The sequence below is a fragment of the Epinephelus fuscoguttatus genome, linkage group LG12 (assembly GCF_011397635.1).
Source record: "Epinephelus fuscoguttatus linkage group LG12, E.fuscoguttatus.final_Chr_v1".
Lineage (NCBI taxonomy): Eukaryota > Metazoa > Chordata > Actinopteri > Perciformes > Serranidae > Epinephelus > Epinephelus fuscoguttatus.
In genome coordinates this window covers 41,532,277-41,554,401 of record NC_064763.1, presented here as the reverse complement: position 1 = coordinate 41,554,401, position 22,125 = coordinate 41,532,277, and the positions used below count along the sequence as shown (strand labels likewise).

The following is a 22,125-nucleotide window of genomic DNA, read 5'->3' as shown; positions in this document are numbered from 1 at the left end:
ATAATTATTATGAGACAGGCTAAGCAGGTAAAAACTGGTGATTATGATTTTGTAATGATTCACTTCAGTCATGATGGGGTGATGATCAGAGGTGGGTAGAGTAGCCAAATATTGTACTCAAGTAAGAGTACTGATACTTTAGAACAATATTACTCAAGTAAAAGTAAAAAGTAGTCATCCAAATAATTACTTGAGTAAGAGTAAAAGAGTATTTGGTGAAAAAACGACTCAAGTACTGAGTAACTGTTGAGTAACGTCTGATTTATTTGTAAAATAAGAACATGAACGTAATCAATCAATCAAACATAATAATCTGCAAATTAATGTATTTTAAACGATACCCCTTATATATATATACTGTACATAAATATATATATATATATATATATGTAATTGTGTACTCAGAGGTGGGTAGAGTAGCCAAATATTGTACTCAAGTAAGAGTATTGTTGCTTTAAAACAATATAACTCAAGAAAAAGTAAAAAGTATTTTGCATTAAAACTACTCTGAAAAGTACAATTTATCCAAAAAGTTACTCAAGTAAATGTAACTGAGTAAATGTAACTAGCTACTACCCACCTCTGGTGATGATGTGGAAATGTGCGAGAACATTAATCCTCCTGTCAAACAGCTCATGGTTAAAGACCTTATAATGATAGGAAGGTGTTCCTAATATTTTGGAAATGAATGTGGATGTACAGTAGTAATAATACCATGGATTATAGACTGTGTTTAGCTGTTTTTATGTAATCAATCTATCAAGTGAAAAACACACTACCAGCCAGTTTAGCAGGTGAGCAGCACACAGGAGGGTATTATTGATATTAAAAAGAGCCCACACCTTCTCCCAAAGTGGTCTCTTCTCTTTAAGTTACATGTCCCCATCTAATCCATACCTTTCTGTTAATTAAGATAACTGTAACTTTGGATTATTTTTACAACACACTGACTCAGAGTTGCCGAGCTGTGAGCACACGGCACAGACATGAGTCCCCTCTAACCAGCAGTTCCCGGAGCGACCGACAGGTGGTGTGTGTGCTACATGCATAACAACGAAAACACAAACTGAGCCTTGCTATGTTAGCCACCAAGGAGCTTCTTTACGTGAGCTAGCAAATAAAACTATTATTTTTGAGTTTTGGAGGATGACAGTTTGTGCAGGGAATTAACGAAAACATCCTCTCTGTAAAGTCCGCAGCGTTTGGATTATTTGGTTTCAATCCGTGTTTGATTTAAAACGAGGTAAGTTGTAACGTAAAATGGCGGATAGCTAACGTTAACATCCAGGGAGTTTGTCATTGATGCTGCTACACTGGCTAGCTGACCAGGCACCTGACATTCGCGTTAACAGGAGACATTGACATACATATATGACTTTATCACATTAAATAAAAATAACGTGATGCGTAATGGCGAGGTAACATTTCAGCTGGTGGTCCCGATAGCTAGCTAACGTTACAGCTAACGGCAATGCTAGGCAAGATAGCAGCTAATCTAATCCTGTAAATGTGACTGTTAGCATCCTAAAGTAAATCCTAATCCCAAAGCTAGTTTGTCGTTACGGTTAAAGTGGTCAGTGAGAGGGTCTAAAGGCAGCTAACTAGATAATGCATCTGTTAACAGCACATTTGAGTGAGGCTAGCTCGCATTAGCTACAGAGCTGCTTGGCCGTCGTAGCACAGACGGCACGTCAGGAGGAGATGAGAGTGGATAGGAATCACCAGCTTCGGAAACATCTGTAGTTGCGTTTGTAGTTCGGAAGTAAAGTTTTACAACTGCGCGTGTCAGAATCATTTTGGGATCTACTTGCTTTATAACCGAAGTAAAATGAGAGTTCACTATCACAACGACCTGGCGTGAATGCTTATATTACATTACTTCTCCATGAAAGTAACGAGCGATATATTGACGCACTCATATCCAGTAACGTTATGCTACGTCATGTTTGGGTCTTGGAGTCCGACTGTTTGTCTGGACAGAACAATGACAACCATGTCATGTTTACATTGCGTTTTGGGACAGCCAGCTACAGTTACAGTGTGCTGGTGTTGTGTCAACACGCCCCCACATATTCCTCTTCTCTGATAATATCTGTGATCATGTTAAGGCGCTGAAATGTGAAGCACCGGTGTGCATCAGCAGGCTTTACACTGTGTGCTCAGGTGAATGGTGTAATCCTGCAGGAAATACTAATTATATCAGGTTCATGTGTTTAATTAACAAACTAATAAACCTGCAAAAGTAACGTCATGTGTCATGAGACGGGCTAGATCTCCCCACACCTTCCTACAGGCACTTCTGGAGGAGCTGGGTGTCTCCTGAACCAAAGATAGATCCAGTCAACACAATCTGTTAACCCAAATGAAAAGATGTTTTCCAGGCTCAGGCATTCATGGGCTCCTGGTTGTTTGGAAGCCCACAAACACATAGCTGTCAGTGCGGTGTGGTGTGGCCCACAAAATTATTCACCATGGCTGCAGCTTTTTGCATGCTGTCATTGGCTCATTTGTGTCTCTCAGCTCAGTTGTGGATTCAGTGTTGGTTCTTCAGCACAGGTGTCCTGCTGTTCTGTCAGATAACCACCTGGCAAATGGTAAATAGCCAATTTTGACTTTAGAAAACCACCTACTGCATTGCTCTGTAGAATATGTGTTCAGGTTTGGGTCAAGAGGTCACTACAGGTGCAACAGTAGGGATAGAAACACACCTGTGACTGCAGCAGAAAGGCATGATTTTGATATTTGCCTAGCTGCAAATATTCCCACAGTCATGAAATAATTTGCTATACCTCTATACACAATCTGTACTTGTTATTTCTGTCAGTTCCCTCCTTTGGGAATCACCAGCGGCCCCATGATAAGCTATTAGAACAATTAAGTCACGATTCAACATTATTGAGATTTTAAACATTTTGCAGTTTCAGTTTATTATCTTTAACTAAAACATCTGTTTTATCTAATACGAGAAAGCTTTCGATCTGTTTATCTCGCTTCAATTATTTTTATTACAGCAAAAATGTATTTAGAGAACTGATAAAGCAATTGTTACTTTGCAAATTGATACTCGGCGTCCGTTTAGCGATACAATATTGTCACGCAAAATATGGTAATACTATGCTGTATCGATTATTTCCCCCACCTCCACTTTGTACCATTATACCAAACCTAGTGATTGAACTTCATTTTAGTCCTCTTAGTGTTGGACTTGACCAGTTAGAGGGAGTCCCATAATTTGTTACCAGAGTCCAAAATGATATCATCCAGTTTCTTATTAAGGCAGCAATCATTAAAGCCAGACTGTTTAATCAACGATGATATGAAACTAATGTGCATACAATTTACCACATGCAGAAAATACACAAAATCATCAGGTAAATGATGTATCACCCAGCACGTACTTGGTATTTTTATTCAATAAATGACAAACTGCTATTCAGCAGGCAAAGGTGGCATCAACCATCATAATGTTCATCAACAAATTGATTACATTTATTCAGCACTAGGCAGTAATACACCATAGAAAACTAGAAGTTTGTGATCCAGAGGACAGAAATAGTGCTAAAAAATGTTATCTGCATTTCCATCTGTGCAGTTTATACATAAATGACTGGCTTTCAAGCTCCAAATTATCCGCATAGTTAGAGATAAAAGCAGGGTGGAGTTCTCAGTGTGTAAAATTGTAGAACAGAGAGTGGAAGTGACTCAGTGCTATGACGGAAAGCATCCCCATTAAGGCTTCAACAAAAGCTTGGTTGTTGAGGAGAGCTCTGAACAAGATGTGTGAATAAAGCAGGGCTGCATTAAAGTGTTTCTTCATCATTTAATCGGTTGAGATTAGTCAGTTTATTGTTTTGTTTACAGATGTCAGAAAATATTAAAAATGTGTTTCTTGGACCCCAGGATGACATTTCCAGACATCTGTTGCTTGACCAGTTGTCCTTAACAGAGACACCATGGCACTCTGACATAGTAGGAACAGCTCAGGTGTTACTGGAAACCCTAATGACGGCTCTTATCTATTCAGGTGTCCCAGTAAGCCATGACACTGTGACAATGAGCCAACATGCACAATACCAGGACCCTGAAACTGAAGCAGCTAAGCGGAATTCAGCTGTTATTCATTTTTAGCTGTGACCAGCAGCTGTATATCTTGCTCTGTTTGTTGGTTGATCATTCGGTTCATAAAAATTTCCCCACCCTTTGGCAGCCACAGTTATTGCTAGAGTTGTACCGACACCAGTATCAGAAATGCCTCCAATACTGCCTAAAATACGGTATCGTTATCAGTGAGTACAGCCTATGACCAATCCGATACCACGTAATGCCTCACGTCATTACGCATATGCACACTACAGGCAAACGAAACTATTATTTTTAATAATAATTTAAAAAGTTTTATGGCATTGATTCTACTATTATGTATTTATTTCTTAATATTTTACACAGAGTTTTAGGAGTTGAGACATACAACAATTCATATCCCATCCATTTTTATTTTACGCGCTGGTATCGGATCGGTACTCGGTATCGGCAGATACCTAAGGTTCAGGGATCGGAATCAGTATCGGGAAGTAAAAAGTAGTATGGATGCATCTCTAGTTTTTGCCCTAGGAGACTGAAATTTGGCGCAGAGGTCACAGGTGTTACGAATTCCTGCTTGTATTATTTACACCTGTGTCTTTTCAGGCTTTGTTAGGGCTGGGCGGTATTCGCGGTGACGGTAACCTACCGCAGTAAACATGAGCCGCGGTACTGCTTTTGTGGTTAACTTCATACCGCAGTACTCCGGCAGCAGAACGGGGCCCAACGGCCTGCCTGCCTACCTGCCTGCCTCACGCACCTCCCTCGCTACGTGATGGAGGTGGCCTGGCTGACTGCACCAAACCCAGGCCCGTGGGAGAAGGGGGCCCGGGAGCCGCCGGCCCTCCCTCTTCCCTCTAACGTTTATACATACTATATAACGTTTAATACACATTAATAGATGGATTAGCAACCATTTTACTTCTGACGATAAATAGTTTCCATCCTAGACTTGTATGGCTTTTTAAATTGTTTTATTTAAGGTGTAAAAAAAAAATGAGATAAGACGATACCGCGATATCATACTGTCACAGCATCCCCCCAAAATAATACCGTGATATTGATTTTAGGCCATACCGCCCAGCCCTAGGCTTTGTAGATGTTTTGTAAGCTAAGAGATACACCCATTGTGGCTGGCCTCGAGGATAAACATGCTTCTTGGTGAGAAACACTGAAAAACAGTGGTTAACAGGGTCCTTTTTAAGGTTTACATGTAGCCAAGCTAGAAGAATAAAAAGAGGTGAGTTTATGTGTTAAAAGTCACAGTCACAGTCTAGGGCCTACTGAAATTGGGGACATTTCCGCAGGCATTTTTTCCTAATTAGCTCGACTGCTACTGCCATGTCACTGAGGTGTTTAAATGGTGCATTGCCTGACCGGTGCATCTCAGGGCCTGATGTGCTCTTCCCGCCAATAGAAACAAACACACTTTCTTTGTCCTTGGTCTTGAGTGTGAAATGGGGTTGTGCACTGTGATGTGTTTGTGTGTTACTGCGGTCAGCGTTGGTGTCTTCATTCATCAGCGGACTCTTCTCATTTGTCTCATTTTCCAGGTGCAGATACCTTCTCGCGTGGGGTCCAGAGCAGTAGAAGCACCCACTTCAGCAGATCCAGAAAATGTTGAAGAAATGATAGCAGCGCAGGATTTGCACACAGAGTTTCAATTTCCTCAGTAAGCACAGCGTCACAGATGTGTTTTCTCAAACTGAACATGTCTTTGAATGTTTTGTTTTTAAATCTGTTTTGTGGTTGTAATGACTCTATCTGTTGTACACAGAGAGGCAGAATCTCAGTTGTCTTCAGATACTGACCTTGAGGATCCCGATGGCAAAAATGCAAAGACAGGAAAGGGCATGGTATGTTTTCCAAACCTTTGATAATCATTTCTTCTTTTTCCGTATCCATCCATGTGTAATTACAGTAACAGCGAGGCTTGAGCCAATCCCATCATGCACTGGGTGGAAGGCAATAAAACACCCTGGACTGGTTCCCAGTACATCACAGGACTAACACAGAGTAGAAACAGTGTGATGTTATGCAGCAGCTGTGTTCGAAGAGAAAATAAGTTAATGCTGCATCACTGCATCAAATGTCTGTAATGTGATTTAGTCCCACAGTGTGACAGCTTTTTAATTCACAGTAACTTGATAAGCTGCTCGGTCTGCACGCACATTGCAATGCACATGCACTGTGCTCAGAGATATGATAACACAATTACACACTTTCATCTTCCATTTAACATCTTTCTCCCCAGCAGGCTGCCAAGAAAGGGAAGAAGGCGCTTGGAGACAAGGCCAAAGGTGGGGGAGCAGGGAGGGCCCCCAGTGTTGGCAGGGTGAATGGCCACCATCAGGAGAACGGGATGGAGAATATGACCCTGTTTGAGGTGGTTAAAATGGGGAAGAGTGCCACACAGGTGGGTAAACACTAGTGTGGTTGAGCGATTATGTCTCGTGTCAAAGTATCTTCTCATCTTCGTCACATTGTTTTGTTGCATTAAATTATATTGGAGCAACATCACCATCCCAAACATATTTTGAGTTGTTTTTTAAGCTGTATTTGTCACAGTCATGTTTTATTTTCTAGTCTGTTGTTGATGACTGGATCGAGGCATACAAACATGACAGGGACACGGCGCTCTTGGACCTAATCAACTTCTTCATTCAGTGCTCTGGCTGCAGAGGTAAGTATCTGAAATGATGCATCTAAATATACAGCAGGTCGGGTGGCTGAAAGCAAATGAATGTGCTTAACTTTGCTGCCACTGTTTGGTTCCTCTCACAGGTGCTGTGAGTGGAGAGATGTTCAGACATATGCAGAACTCCGAAATCATCCGGAAAATGACAGAGGAGTTTGATGAGGTGATGCTGGCTGTGTTTTTATATCAATTTACAGTGCTTACTAGAACAACCATAAACTGTGTGCAGCTATCAGATGCTACCATTGGAGATATTTGTAATGTGGCAGACATATCTGATCATCTCTCTTCATCATCAAACAGGACAGCGGTGACTATCCATTAACCCTGTCAGGACCACAGTGGAAGAAGTTCAGGATAAGCTTCTGTGACTTCATTGCGGTTCTTGTGCGTCAGTGTCAGTACAGCATCATCTACGACGAGTATATGATGGACACAATAATCTCACTGCTCACCGGCCTGTCCGACTCACAGGTCAGGGCGTTTAGACATACAAGCACACTAGCAGGTAAGTTTGAATGTGTGTGTTTCACTTTGGTTTTCTGCATTTCTGCCCCATGCCTACCTGCATGCTCCTGCCACTACTGTGTACCTGAACTTTGTTGTTTTCTGCAGCCATGAAGTTGATGACAGCCTTGGTGAACGTTGCTCTCAACCTGAGCATCAATATGGACAACACGCAGAGACAGTACGAGGCGGAGAGGAACAAGGTCGTTGCAAAACGGGCCAATGATAGGCTTGAGCTCCTGTTACAGAAGCGTAAAGAGGTATCTATATTACTCTCAAATATTGTGTCTTTTTGCACTGTGCATATCAAAGTTTTATTAATGACATGTAACAGCTGCATTCATTTTGCATTCATCTGTAAATTAATTTATCTTAACGTGTTTATATGCACTCTGCACTCTCTGGTTTAATGCTTAACTGCTCTTACTGTTCTTACTGTATGCAATGACAATAAAATTTAAGAGTCTAGTCTAATCTAAATATATAGTGGGCCTCAGGCAAGAAGCTCTCGAACAAGCAGAATATTTGGCTATTTCCAATCTTGTGGCATTAAGAAATTTCTCATAGGCCTAGTCCACACGAACATGGGTATTTTTGAAAATGGGGTTTTTCCCTCCATCATTATCCCGTCTGCACAAGCACTGTTATAAAAAAAATCTCTGTACAACAACGCAAAAACACAACTAAACGCTGTCAAGAGCACGCCAAACCACCAGGAGGTAATGATAACCTTGAAACGAAGGCGAACCAGATGGTGGCCAATCAGAAGCCTGTAAGGCTATAACTGAAAGGCTATCTGGTGCAGTGACCTCTGTAGCGCATTCTGATGCCTCCGTTCCTAAAATAGTGGAAGAGTAATGGTACATTTATTTGTAGATATGTAAAAAATCCTGTTAGCAAGGTTAGAGCCACACCCAACATTGCACGAAGTGTCGCCTCATTTGTGATGCCTCAGAAAGGAGATAACGTCATGCACCGTGACGTTTGTCGAAAACTCTGGTTTTGTAGCTTTACAAAAGATGAGTTTTCAGTGACCTAAGACATAGTTTGCTCTTGGAGAAAAGGTCAAAACAGAAAAAGCTTAAAAATGTACCCGTGTACGTGTGAACGAGGCTTCAGGTGCAAACACATTTTACAAGTTGTCCAGACCTGTCACACAAGACCTGAAGATTCAAGAACAGATAGTCTGCCTTTTCTTCTCAGGGCCAAAACATTTAACATTTAACCTGAAATTGTATTTACTCTGAATTACTTTGGCATTTAAATTGGTTAATGAACTACAATAAAATATACAACTAAGAGAAACCTTTCGATTTACTGAAAACTTTTTTTAGAGTTTATTGCTTTATTTCCACACAGTAACTTGTACCTTTCAGCAGTTAGTAGTTTGGAAAATTGTGTCACCCGCAGGTCGCTGTCCAGTATTATCCTCTGTTGCACCAACAGTGTAAAATCACCTTCGGTCGCCTACAATATCATCTCGTCTAAGTATCTCTAATTGTCGGCACATAGCTTCATAGTAACTCATTCCCTTTTTATTTCTGACACAGTACAGTGCTGCTCTGATGATGTAATTGGCAGCTGTGCTAATAATATTTTCTAATTGTGTTTAATTTGCCTGCTGATTTCTGGCAGCAGAACAAATTAGTTAAATATAGAATAATGTCAGCCTGGCCCCTTTGACTTAGCTCAAATGACTTTAATAGAGGCCGTCTTGCAAAACCTCTTGAAAGTAGTTTCTGTGTTGAAGGTTGAACAAGGTTCTTTTGTTTGCAGCTTATTTAAAAAGTATCACTTTGTGTTTATCTTTCAGCTTCAAGAGAATCAAGATGAAATTGAGAACATGATGAATGCGATTTTCAAAGGAGTGTTTGTTCACAGATATCGGTATGTGAATCCTTGACTGACTTACATACTGTATGTTGACTGTGAGATTTCACTGAGGAGCCTCTAATCGCACTTGAGTCTTATCACAACAAGCAGGGACCGTTCAGTGTTCATTGTTGGATTTTGGTGCCCTCTAGTGTTAAACTAATGTCAACACCAATATGAGCCACGTGATTTAAACCTTACTGCTCTGAACAACTGTGTTTACACAAGGGCACGTCATATGAGTGACTACATTTAATCAGCTGTCTCGTGTTTGCCAGTGATTCCATCCCAGAAATTCGAGCTATTTGTATCGAGGAGATTGGAGTGTGGATGAAGCTGTACAGTGACGCCTTCCTCAATGACAGTTACCTGAAGTATGTTGGCTGGACAATGCATGACAAGGTGAGCTAAAAGACTGTCGCTGTTTTACAGATTAACAAATGAACCTTAGCTTAAGAAAAACTGATGAAATGGCAAATCAGACATGCTTTTAACCTCAGTTAAAAATAACACCAACCAGTGCTATCAGTCAAGACTTCTTTCGGTCACTTTAGAACACGAGTCACACATAGCTCTCTTTTCTGTCTGTATATCTTTATCATCTTTGCATCAAAATCTGATGAAACAAAAGAAATCTTACTGACACATATTTAGTCTATAATGGTACACAATAATAAACAGGTTTAACTGGGGAAATGACAAAGTAACACTTGAGTCTTGGCATTCAAATATGGTAAATATATATTTCTACCGTGACTCCAGCAAGGTGAGGTGCGACTGAAGTGCCTGACTGCCCTACAAGGCTTGTTCTACAGCAGAGAGCTTGGCGCCCGACTAGAGCTCTTCACAAGTCGCTTCAAGGTAAGCCAGCAGCTGCATCGCTTCACTGGTCGTTACAGGGTTCTTGTGCATCATTGAAATGTTTTGAACATGTACACACTCTTCAGGTTTTGGGTCTTTATATGCCATTAACTTAAGAGTTATAACATCACTTTGACTGCAGTATTCCCGTGCATGATTTCACAGCTAATGTTACGGAGATTGTCTAGCTAAGATACTGTATCTGAAATATAAACCTACTCTCACTGACAGGACCGCATTGTGTCTATGACTCTGGACAAGGAGTATGATGTTGCAGTACAAGCCATTAAACTTCTGACACTTGTCTTGCAGTGAGTAACCTTCCCTCCTCTTGAAAGGCACCATTCAGCATTTGATCTTGTTTTATGAAGACATTTAATGTGACTCTAAAGACGTAATACACATTAAAGTCAACGTGATAAACACAAAGTCTCACTGCAGATTGGGATTTAATATAACGTGGCTCAAATCAGAGACATTAACCTTGACTGTAAGCGCTCACAGATGGCATCATTTTTTGTTTATAGCCGAGGCGACTGTTGCTCAGTATGAAATAAGGAGAATCAACCAATTTTTTTTGTAAAATTTGATATTCATATTTTCTCCCCGATCCTAAAGCTTCTGTGAGAACATTTCAAACAGACCATTTTACACATTAATCTCTAAGTCCAATGCTAAACGCTCATCTTTTGCCAGTCCCAAATTGATTAAACTGCGTGCATTTCGTCTAACAGGAGTAGTGACGAGGTTCTGACAGCAGAGGACTGTGAGAGTGTGTATCATCTGGTTTACTCAGCACATCGACCCATCGCTGTCTCAGCAGGAGAATTCCTGTTCAAGAAGTAAGTGTTTTGTGTCTTTTGAAACAATTGAACTGTTAATGGCTGTTATCGTATCTCCAGTACATTTATGGTGGGTCACATTACAGCCTGGGTTTGTATTAGTTTGCAGTGGATTCCAAAATTCATCTTGTTTCACAGCAAAAAAACAGAAGTGCAAAGAATTGGTGTGCCTGCCAAGTTAACTGTGTGAGCTCACAGTTATCAAGTAGAAACAATAATATATGCATTAGGAGTTATGTTAAATCCATTAAATAACTAGGGCACTCGTGAAAACCCACTTTGTTTTTTTATTAATATGAAAAGGGGAAAATCCTGTGAAATTACAAACTCTGGTAGTGCGTAACTTAGTGATCTTTATGTGTTTGATGCCCCTAAGTCTTTTCTCATCCATAGACTGTATGTAAAGATGGACACCGCTTCCTTTGTTGTACAAAAATGAAGTCAAAATATCCTGGCCAGGCGCGCTGCCATCTTGTGCTTCCCACCCATACACCTGTCTGACCCAGCCGCGAGTAGCGCCATAGATCACGAGCACACTGATTGACGCACAAAGCTGGCAATCGTGATGTCACACCCCCTTTTTATACCATCAGATAACTAATTAATACCAATGTTATCAAGATAAACAAATACTTGAACAGACAGAAGCATGATAAGAAGTACTTTAAGTGACAGAATCTTTAGGAAACATGTATTTAATATGTACAAACCTGAGCTGGAACCACAGCAGCAACAGAGCCTCATTAAAAACCTGAATTTCTACTGTAAGAAAAAATATAGATTTTATATATTGGATTATCTTTTATGATAAAACATTTATCACGAGCTAAGGGCTGATGTGCTTCCCCGCACTATTTTCTCCCTCTTCTCTTCCTTATTTCTGCGCCTGTCTGTGGGTGCAGTGCAGTGTTGCGGCATACTGATAATGATCACCACTCTTCACTGCATGTTACATGTTATGCACATCTCTCCCACTGCAGATGCAACCCCCGCCCCCCATTGTCCGTCTCTCTTTTCCCCCATTGATTCCGTTAAAAGTCCATTAAAACACTGGTAAACCGACAAGAACCCGACCTATTCAAGCCCGAGGGAATATTGGAAAATTACAGCCTGGCCCAGCCTGAACCTGGCGGGTCGGGTCAGGCCTAGTCCGACTTGGGCGGAGAATCAGAGCTCAAATTTATGTCCTACAATGCAGCCAACCACCAGGGGGCAGTGAAGGTGTTTTGGCTTCACTTTTGGGGAGCTGTAATGTCGTCCATCAATATACAGTCAGTGGTCCCACCTCATAGCTTTGCCACAGGGACTGCAGGCAGAGCAGCTGTTTATTCCACCTGCCCCACCAGGCATTTTTAACAGCCTTCTGCATTGTGTTGATTAAAGGCTCTTTAGCCATCGAGGTCCTGAGGAGGAGGGACTACCCCGGAGGGGCAGGCAGAGCCTCAATGGCAGCCTTATCAAGACTACTGTCTTCTTCTTCTTGGAAAGCGAGGTAACCAGGCCTTTGTGTGTCACTTCTGGATGTTGTCCATCGCAGGAAATCTGTTAAACTAGTTTTGAGTGTTAAGATCTTATTTTAGTTTTGGATGGGATTAGATCAAATTTGATTCAATGACATTTAACTGTTTGATGATTGACAGCTGCATGAACATGGGGCCTACTTGGTGGATAGCTTGTGGGAGTGCGGGTCAGAGCTGCTGAAGGACTGGGAGACCATGATCAGCCTGTTGCTGGATGAGCCCATGCCCGGAGAGGAGGGTAAGGGTCCACTCTGTCCAACAATTACTGACTCAGGTTTTCAGCTCCAGTATGAAGTAGTGTTGTCACAATACCAAAATCTTTGTTTCGGTACCAATACCAATATGAATTTCGATACTCTTCGGTACTTTTCCTAAGGAAAAGTCCTTTTGGATACAAACGTTTAGAACAATAAATAGTAGGGGTGTAACGGAACCAAAAAATTCATGGTTCGGTAAGTACCTCAGTAGGGACGTCACGGTTTGGTAACTCAAATGTTCCACCAAGTTGGTGTTGTCTCGTGTTGTCTCCCTTTGCGAGGCAGACTTTCTCTTGTCTTTTTTCACGTGTGGCAGCTGCGAATGTTGATACAGGTGTTGTCATACACACCACTTGTGCAATCTGTGCTCCAGTAGGAACAAGAAAGGCGTTTGTGTGCGTAAATGAGTAAAATAAATTAACTAAATTAATGAATTGAATCAGTTTCAAAGTACTGGTATTTTCCAAATGCTGTATGGTACCGTTTGGAATACTCTAGTACCGCGGTACTATTTTAGTACCGGTACACCGTGCAACACCAGTATGAAGAAAAGGATCCATTATGAAAATCATTTTACTTCTTACTAATCGTTTTGTCTTTGATTGACACTCAGGTAGCTGGGCAAGTCTTTTTATTACATTGTCAGTAACTGTCTGCGTGTGCAATCTTTAGCCCTGACTGATCGCCAGGAGACGGCTCTGGTTGAGATCATGCTCTGTGCCATTCGGCAGGCTTGTGAATGCCACCCTCCAGTAGGCAGAGGCACAGGGAAGAGGGTGAGTCTCTGGTTGTCATGCATGCGACGTAGAGAGGATTATCTTTGTTTCTTAAATGATTTCATGTTATTTGCACGGTTGGGTTTTTGTGCTTGGAAAAGGTCCTGACTGCAAAGGAGAAGAAAACACAGCTGGACGATCGGACGAGGGTCACAGAGATGTTTGCAGTTGCATTGCCTCTGTTATTGGCAAAGGTGATTATTTGTTTTCTGCTCTGCAGCTAAAAGTTATCAAGAGTTGACTTGTATTTTGTATTCAACCCAACTGCTTTTCCTTTCTTGTCACAGTACTGCGTTGATATTGACAAGGTGACCAATTTGTTACAAATACCAAAGTACTTTGATCTTGACATCTACACAACTGGCCGGTTAGAAAAGGTTTGTTGTATTTTACATTTATTCTAGATTATGCACTTTGTAGATTACATGCAGTGTCAGTGAAACAATGTTTCTTGTTTTCATGTTCTCGTTTAGCATTTGGACGCCTTGTTGCGGCAAATCTGGGAGGTCCAGGATAAGCACACAGACACAGAGGTCCTGGAGGCCTGCTCCACCACCTACCACTTTCTCTGCAACGAAGAGTTCACCATCTACAACCGCGTGGACATCGCCCGCTCCCAGCTTCTCGATGAGCTGGTAGACAAGTTCAACAGACTCCTGGAGGACTTCCTGCAAGAGGTGAGTGCTGTAAGATTTTTCTTTGTATGAATTGTTTGAAAGCATGCTCATGGGTGCTGAGGCAAGGGTGAATGTTTCACCGGTTTGATCTTGTTTGTCAGGGTGAAGAACCAGATGAGGATGATGCCTACCAGGTTCTATCTACACTGAAGAAGATCAGCGCTTTCCACAAGTAAAGCAGTTAACCCGTTTGCTTTTGATTTCAATGTGTTGTCACTTGTTGAAGAAAGAGTATTAGCATCTCCTGTTATACATATTTGAGTTTTGGTTTTCTTTTATGAGGTAAGATGTGCATAAAGACATTGGCATGAATTATGTTATTTTGTATTATTCATCATTTGTGTTTTCTTTTTTGCTTCCAGTGCACATGACCTCTCTAAGTGGGACCTCTTCACCAGCAACTACAGGCTACTCAACACAGGTCTACAGAACGGGGATATGCCTGAACAGGTAACAGCAAAGTCTCCTATGACCGTCAGTAATTTCTCCAAATGCTAAATAGTCAATAGTCAACAAGTGGGTTTACGTGCACTTAAGTATCCAGGTTACAGTTGGCTTTCTCTTAAGTAGTAAGCTAATATCTTTACCATCATCTAAACAAGGAACTTGGCTTCCATAATCAGGGATTGGGATTCCAGAAATCTTGGTATACAGGTCACCAGATTTCTAATGAACTTTTTATATGATAAAAAGTGCAGACAGTTAAAATAACAGCGCAGAAAGGAGAGATAATGACATGGAGCAATGCATTCTTGTTTTTAAAAACAGTCCTTCATATGTCCAACTGAGACTGAGACTAGCACTGCGTCACCTCTCCATGTTTGAATAAGTCACAATCGTTGTAACTAACGTGGACTTGCGTGACTTTGGTTACTGCAGTGTGTGTAAATGTGTTCTCTGATCACCTGTGTAACCTGGTTAATTAAGTAAAATGTGTAGTTTTACAGACTGCCTGGAAAGTTGTGGCTCATCTGATCTGCTTGCCCCCTTTCCTCTAGATTGTGATTCACGCAATGCAGTGCACACATTACATCATCCTGTGGCATCTAGCGAAGGTTTCAGACAGCAGTTCATTAAAGGTATTTTGGTCATTTTGGGGATACTTGGCAAAAGAAGTGCATAAGTAAAGGTGTAAAAGAGATAGCAGTTAAAGAATCAAAACACTTATATGCATACATTTTAAAGTTTAAAGTTTAAAAGTAGTAGTGACCTCCTAATGGGCAAGATGACTAACAACCATTTTTCTACATTTTTGGAAGAACATCACGACTGAGTTCCTTAAAAAGATCAGGGTTTTTGATTCTGTATTCTGAGAGGGATTCCCCACATAGCTGACACACGGTATACAGAGTTGTGAAGTATTTTTTAAACATCATTTACTTACTAACTGACAGCTACAGGTTTCAATATGTGGTAAACCCCCGTGCTGAAAGCTTGCCTCCATGAAGTGTAACTGGTTTAAACTATGATGCTGACTTGCTTTGTTTTATCCTATTTCTTGCACGGCTTAACTATTACTTTTTTAAACACATAGATCTGTCAGTACTCGGACAATCCTGTTCACTATGTAATTGAAAAGGCCTGTGCTCTGTCTAACTGAACATTTGCTCTTTTTAGGGTGACATGATGACCTTGAGAAAGCAAATGAGAGCTTTCTGCCTCATGTGTCAGCGTTACCTAAACAGCATCAACAACGCAGTTAAAGAACAGGTGGGATGATGCTTTCAGGACTGCTCTTTTATTCCGGACTGTTCTGCATTGCCAGTCTTCAATGCCACTGAAAATGTTCATGAATGCTGAAGCGTTGTGTTCATTCCAGGCCTTCACCATACTATGTGATCTGCTACTGATCTTCAGTCACCAAATTATGTCTTCAGGCCGGGAACAACTGGAGCCTCTGGTCTATATGCCAGACTCTTCTTTGCAGGCAGATCTGCTCAACTTCATTCTGGATCAAGTGTTCATTGATCAGGACGATGACAACAACAGCACAGGTCAGATTCAGTCACCATTCTGTAAAACCCTAAAATTTGAAATTGCTAATCATATTTTTTAAATAAATATATTACGGTATTTTTATATATTATTTTGTGTTTTCCAGACGGACAGCAAGATGAGGAAGCCAGTAAAATTGAGGCTCTGCACAAGCGGAGAAACCTTCTAGCTGCCTATTGTAAATTAATCGTTTACAATGTTGTGGAAATGAACACCGGGGCAGATATATTTAAACAGTACATGAGGGTAAGTTTAACCCTCTTTTTAAACATTAAAGACTTGTAAGGAATTCCTTCTGCCCTGCTCTTCTTGTTAACAGTATTCCTTCTTTTTCTGTCTAGTATTACAATGACTATGGAGATATCATCAAGGAAACAATGAGCAAAACAAGACAGATCGACAAAATCCAATGTGCAAAGACACTTGTGCTGAGCCTGCAAATGGTAAGATTGTTTGCCCAGGTGGAGACTCTGTAATATGTGAAAAGACAACATATTTGTTGTTGCCTTGTTTCGGTTTTAAATATCCAGTATTAACAGAATCCAGCAAATCTTCCAGATTATCTAAAACAAAATCTGAAATATTTACTGACTTTAGACCCAATTAAAAAAAAAAAACAAAAAAAAACTAAGGTCACAAATGCATTTAGTCTAGAATTAGACTTCTCAGTCTGTGGAACCGTAAAACAAAAATGTATTTCTGTTTTCTTCTGTAGTTATTCAATGAGATGTTGTCTGAACTTGGCTGTAACGTCGACCGCTCAACATCAGCCTTCTGTGGCATAAAAGAGCTCGCCCGACGCTTCTCACTGACATTTGGCTTGGATCAGATGAAGACCAGGGAGGCCATTGCCATGTTACATAAGTAAGTAACAGTCCTGAGCCAAGACGTAATGGTTTACTTTACAAACATGCATGCAACTCATTTCTTAGAGTGACATCTGTGTCTCAGTAAGTAAGGCAAATCATTATTTCGCCCTGTGTTTTAGGGATGGTATTGAGTTTGCATTTAAGGAACCTAGTCCCCAAGGACAGGGGAGTCCACCTCTCAATCTAGCCTTTTTGGATATCCTGAGCGAGTTCTCCAGCAAACTGATTCGACAGGATAAGAGAACAGTGTAAGTCTGAGTTTGAGTGTGTTTTGGTGTTTGTGTTGAGCATGAAGCAGATGGAGAAAACGTCCTAACTGATTTGTATCCTGACACTGTGACAGTCACATGTACCTGGAGCGATTCATGACGATTCAGATGGCCCTGCAGCGAGAGGACTGCTGGCTGCCGCTCATCTCATACAGGAACTCCTTGCAGGCTGGCGGGGATGATGACACCATGTCTGTCATCAGTGGGATCAGCAGTCGAGGCTCCTCCAGGAGTAAGAAGCCCAAGCCAGCCACTGCTAGCAAAAGGAAATTGCCTGAAGGTGAGCATTATCATATTATGACATTATTATACTTTGCTTTGTCAAGATTTATTTTATGTACTTCATGAGCTGCAACATGCAATAATCTGCAAACTAATGTGACATTTTCTGTAAACACAATGAGTTCTGTCTTTTAAAGAATCCCTCTCTCCAGCAGAAGAGAACAGCTGCAGCAGCAGTGATGCAGTTTGGATGAACCGTGAGCAGAACGTGCAGACGCCAGTGATGATGCATTCGCCCCACCTCACCTCTACTGTTCTGAGGGATCCAAAGAAGATGAGGCCAGAGGACAGCTACACAGCCGCATACACCATGCCAGCAGAGCAGCATCCCCATCAGCCTGTGCCTCCCCAGCAGCAGCAGCAGCAGCCACACCATCACCACCAGGCTGCCATTGACTACAAGTACGAAACCTCTCTGTAACCTTCTCCTTACCTACCTTATATTTAAAAGAATAGTTGCAGGTGTTATTTTAAACTATGGCCATTATAAAGACATGTTAAATACTGAGCATGTATCCACAGTACCCAGGTAACTTGGATGTTGACACAGAGGCAACAAGCAGAGGCCCGTCAGCAGCAAGAGCGGGTTAGCATGCACTATGCCAAGATGAGGAACCACATGCAGCAAGCAATGTAAGATGGCACTCTCCTCACAGTACTTTAAATAGGTTTGAATGAAGGAGGAAATGTTTTTTAAATCACATCCGGACAATATAAAGTATGTGAAAATTATTCCCTAATAACAAGTACCTATGTGCACCCCTCAGTCGTCGAGGCTCAGGACTCATGGAGGACGATGAGGAGCCAATAGTGGAGGATGTGATGATGTCATCAGAGGACCGCTTGGAGGACATCAATGAGGGCATGGATTTTGACACAATGGACATCGATTTGGTAATGCAAATGGGGGTCAGTGGGGACAAGTTGTGAACACAGCACTGACATCACATTTCAAGCTGATATGGCAAACTTGTTAGCAAACAGTTTCTTATTGACACACGCAGCAGTTACAGAGCAACAGTCCACCTAACTGTGTCTGTGTGCTGTTTGGTGCTGAGCAGCTAGTGTACAGTGGGGTTTTAGAGCTTTTCCCTCAAAACAGCTGCTTCCTTGGACTGTAGATCTTATCAGAGCCATGAGATGTGAGCTGGACAGCTAAACAGTGAGCTGAAACTCATTATAAAGCTCCATGAAGCCGAGAGGAGCTGCAGATTGAGGGGATAATTATCTGTAGGGTCGTCACTATGAGCAGCCCATTTCACATTATCATGATGTTTTCACATTGGCAATTGATACATTGTTATTCTGAAAATACTGATTATAGCCACTGTTCATATGAATTCTCTGTACTAAGAATATGAACAGACAGTTCCTTATTATGGTTCATGGGCAAATACTTACAGTAAATGTCACAAGCTCCTTAATATTATTTTAACTGTCTGCGTGACTCAGTCATGCGTAACTGGAAGCAAACTTTCCAAGCAAGTTTCCTCCAAATTAAAAAAGTGTTGGTGCTTTCCTGTGTTGCCAAATATTAGAATTTGCACATCAGCATTTGATTGTCACGTTCTTTTCAGACCATGAAGTCTAAATAGTTTTTTTGTTTCTTAGTTTAATTACATTTTGTGATGCATTGTTCTGACTGAGCTGGGGTTTTTTCAGCCGGCATCAAAGAATCGCAGAGAAAGAACCGAACTAAAGCCAGACTACTTTGATCCATCTTCCATCATGGATGATTCGGTGAGGATTTTCCACTTACAATGCAATTTACTTATTTGCTCCTTTTTTAAATTCTTATGTGTAAATCTGAGCGGTTATGGTTGTTCATAATTCTCAGGCATGTTAGCTTGAGGTTTCTCGGTCTTCTCATAATCATGACTCATTGTTTAGGGATAATTATGAACATATCTTTTCATCTATCCAGGTGGATATTACAGGTTACAGCATTACTCCACCAAAACTCTATCAAATATTGTATCAATTACACAGCTGCTGCTGCCGGCTCTAAGGCTAACCCTTATAGCAAAAAAGCATCTCAATCATATGTTGGCCTGTGTCCATGAAATGGACAACACAGTTGACAGTAACTTACGTTTTTGAATATCTCAAAAATAATATGCTCTTAAAAAATCTTTCTAGGCCAAAAAAAGTGTGCAAACCATTGTTTTTCCTACTATAAGATTGTGGATTTCTGATTTTTCTTCTTTTTACATCCTTAGGTTCTCAATGTTCCCATGTTCTAAAACATCAAGGAGAATGTGTTATCAAAATCCTTGGAAGATAAGATGGATGACTGTTCTCTGTGAAAATCAGAAACAAGCGAAAAGGACTGCTATAAATGGTTTGTGAGACACCAATGTTTGCCTCTTTAACACTTTGTTAAAACTTAGAGTGAGAGCTTGAATTTGAATTTTATTCTGATATTTTCACACACAGGACTTTTGTCACACTGCAGCAAAAATGTCTGTTTTGTTCAGTTACCCCAAAAACAACTTGGCGTCAGCGTAGCTCACTGAGGTGAAGCAGTACAGAAGTGATGTGGCAGGTGCATGGTGAGGGGACAATAACAGACTGAAATTCAAATTAATAATATATACCTTTAATCTTTTTCATTCAGTAGACAAAAATTGTCTGATGTAAATACATAGTGGCCGATATACAGGAGGGGTGAACACAATTCCATGAACACCAGCTGATAGACATATAATAACCCTGTGAGTGATACTGCCTTTGTGATGCTTGAAGCGTTCAGTTGTTGTTGAACACTATAGTGACACTGCACTTTGTCATAGAGATATTAATTCAAGTCTATGGTCATTTTACAGCCATATTTTTAGAAATGACCATAGGCTCCAATCAATGCCTCTCTGACGCAATCTAAACAGAAATTGAACATCATGAGCTTCATAAAGACGGCATTTATTGCAGGGCTGTTGGATTGGACTGCGTTACATTGTAAAGGTGTCAGTGATATTGCGTTCACCTGCTGTACTTTTAAACTGTAGACTTTGGCATGGCATGTAGCCATATATCAAAACATGTACACAGTAAAGTATAATGTGAACTGGCGTCTCATACTGTTCAAAGGCCTTGCCAGAAATGATATACGACATTCTCAGATTTCTTTGTGATGGTATTTTTTAGAAATGTATGTGTTCTGCTTTTATACCTTATAGATGACTTTGATTTATAGATATTTTGTAATGACAATCAAATGTAAATTAATGGTTTCTAATCATGTTATTTCACATAGATGCTGAAATAATCCTTTTTAATGAAAATGATTATGTTACTATAGATACGGCCAGCTGTTTGTATTTTCTTTTCGACTCTCTATAATGAATGGGTGCAAAAGTAATGCGTTGCTCAAATGTAGTAATTTGACAAATTGACGGCTGCATCTGAAAGAATTTTTTTAACATTGGGAGCATTCACAGTGTCATACATACAAGTTTGACTCAACCTTAAACATGTAATCTCTCTTATATCCTGACTATTTTTCTCCGCTGTATAGTATCTAATAATATCTAAGAAAACAGACATGCCATAGTTGCAATCTTTAAAAGAACGGATTTGAGAAGTGGTGAGAAAGGTGTGTGTTGTTTGTTTTGTTTTGGGTTCTTGTTTCCTGTTTGCAAGTGTGCAGAGGATTTTTTTTTTTCTTTTCAAAAAGCCAATTTATTTGATGAGCCACTGTTGCGTGTATAAGAGTTATAGAATTATTCTAAATTGCAAAGTTTTAGACTTCTTTAGTCAACTATCATAGTATCAGAATTGTATATTATACAATTACAGATGTGTAATATATTGTGAATTGGTGCTCATTTTATATTTGCAGTTTCTGTTTGCTTGAAATTTTAGGGAAAGGTTAAATAGAATGTACCTATTTGAAGTTAACCTACTAATTTGCAAGTACACATACAGTACCTTGTTTTGTTTGTCTTTCAATGGATTGTTGCGATATTTCTTTACCTCTGTGTGTTGGCCTGGTTGGCAGATTCAGATTTAATGGAAAATAGTGTATACACATTGTAGTTAGAAACAGATCCCTAATTTCCTCAGATTCTCACTATAAACTGGAGAAACAGATCACATGGTCTGGAATATTACCATACACATACTGACTATTCATATAAGGCAGGTGAGAAAAACACATCTTAATATTGCCTGTAAATTTACATTAATCCTTTGATTTTGAATCTCTTCTGTTTTGCATTGAACTGCTGAAAACGTGCATACATCTGTATGTTTACACATATTTAAATATTTGTGTATATTAAATTTGTGTTTTTACTCAATCTGTGTCTCATTGCATCCTTTAATATGTGTACGTATGTCTGTCTGAAGATATAACCGATAATCTCTCTGCGACTGTGTGATGATTTCAACCCATGTTTCCAAATTAGATTTATACATGAATGAAATGTTGACATTAACCCGCGTTTCACAAATTGAGTATCTTCTCTAGCAGTGTCGGCATGGTTGTGTTAGCACAAATTCAACATGCAGATGGTGATGGCTTGTTCAGGGTGGTGCGAATTTTGGAAACCATGGCTATAATGCTAATACAGTTTTATTTAAATTACAGAAGTCGTGTTAGTTTGCAATTCTGCTATTCGT

General features: G+C 40.3%; 1 protein-coding gene across 6 annotated transcripts; it reads left to right on the top strand.

Annotated features, from left to right (window-relative positions):
* The first annotated feature begins 1,009 nt into the window (after positions 1–1,009).
* stag2a (stromal antigen 2a) lies at positions 1,010–21,803 on the top strand. Of its 6 annotated transcripts, none has more exons than XM_049591133.1 (34): positions 1,010–1,243; positions 5,634–5,752; positions 5,858–5,936; positions 6,338–6,496; positions 6,667–6,763; positions 6,865–6,941; positions 7,082–7,286; positions 7,394–7,545; positions 9,099–9,172; positions 9,436–9,559; positions 9,920–10,018; positions 10,250–10,329; positions 10,753–10,860; positions 12,244–12,352; positions 12,501–12,618; positions 13,310–13,413; positions 13,515–13,607; positions 13,701–13,790; positions 13,887–14,090; positions 14,192–14,262; positions 14,453–14,540; positions 15,089–15,169; positions 15,708–15,800; positions 15,910–16,084; positions 16,192–16,331; positions 16,427–16,528; positions 16,801–16,949; positions 17,074–17,202; positions 17,298–17,503; positions 17,661–17,907; positions 18,028–18,138; positions 18,273–18,399; positions 19,168–19,245; positions 19,725–21,803. In XM_049591133.1, exons 2-34 carry the CDS (start codon positions 5,709–5,711, stop codon positions 19,746–19,748), a joined length of 3,837 nt encoding a protein of 1,278 aa, XP_049447090.1. In that variant the 5' UTR covers positions 1,010–1,243; positions 5,634–5,708; the 3' UTR covers positions 19,749–21,803. The 6 variants fall into 6 exon arrangements, with proteins under 6 accessions (XP_049447090.1, XP_049447087.1, XP_049447085.1 ...); XM_049591130.1 differs by having other exon boundaries at positions 17,658–17,907; XM_049591128.1 differs by having other exon boundaries at positions 17,643–17,907.
* Positions 21,804–22,125: the final 322 nt, after the last annotated feature.

Bases quoted from the DNA above. Each gene is read 5' to 3' on its own strand.
- stag2a (XM_049591127.1), top strand. From the start codon at position 5,709: ATGATAGCAGCGCAGGATTTGCACACAGAGTTTCAATTTCCTCA. The intron at 6,497-6,666 runs GTGGGTAAACAC...TTTATTTTCTAG, and splicing joins TGGGGAAGAGTGCCACACAG to TCTGTTGTTGATGACTGGAT. The intron at 9,560-9,919 runs GTGAGCTAAAAG...CCGTGACTCCAG, and splicing joins GCTGGACAATGCATGACAAG to CAAGGTGAGGTGCGACTGAA.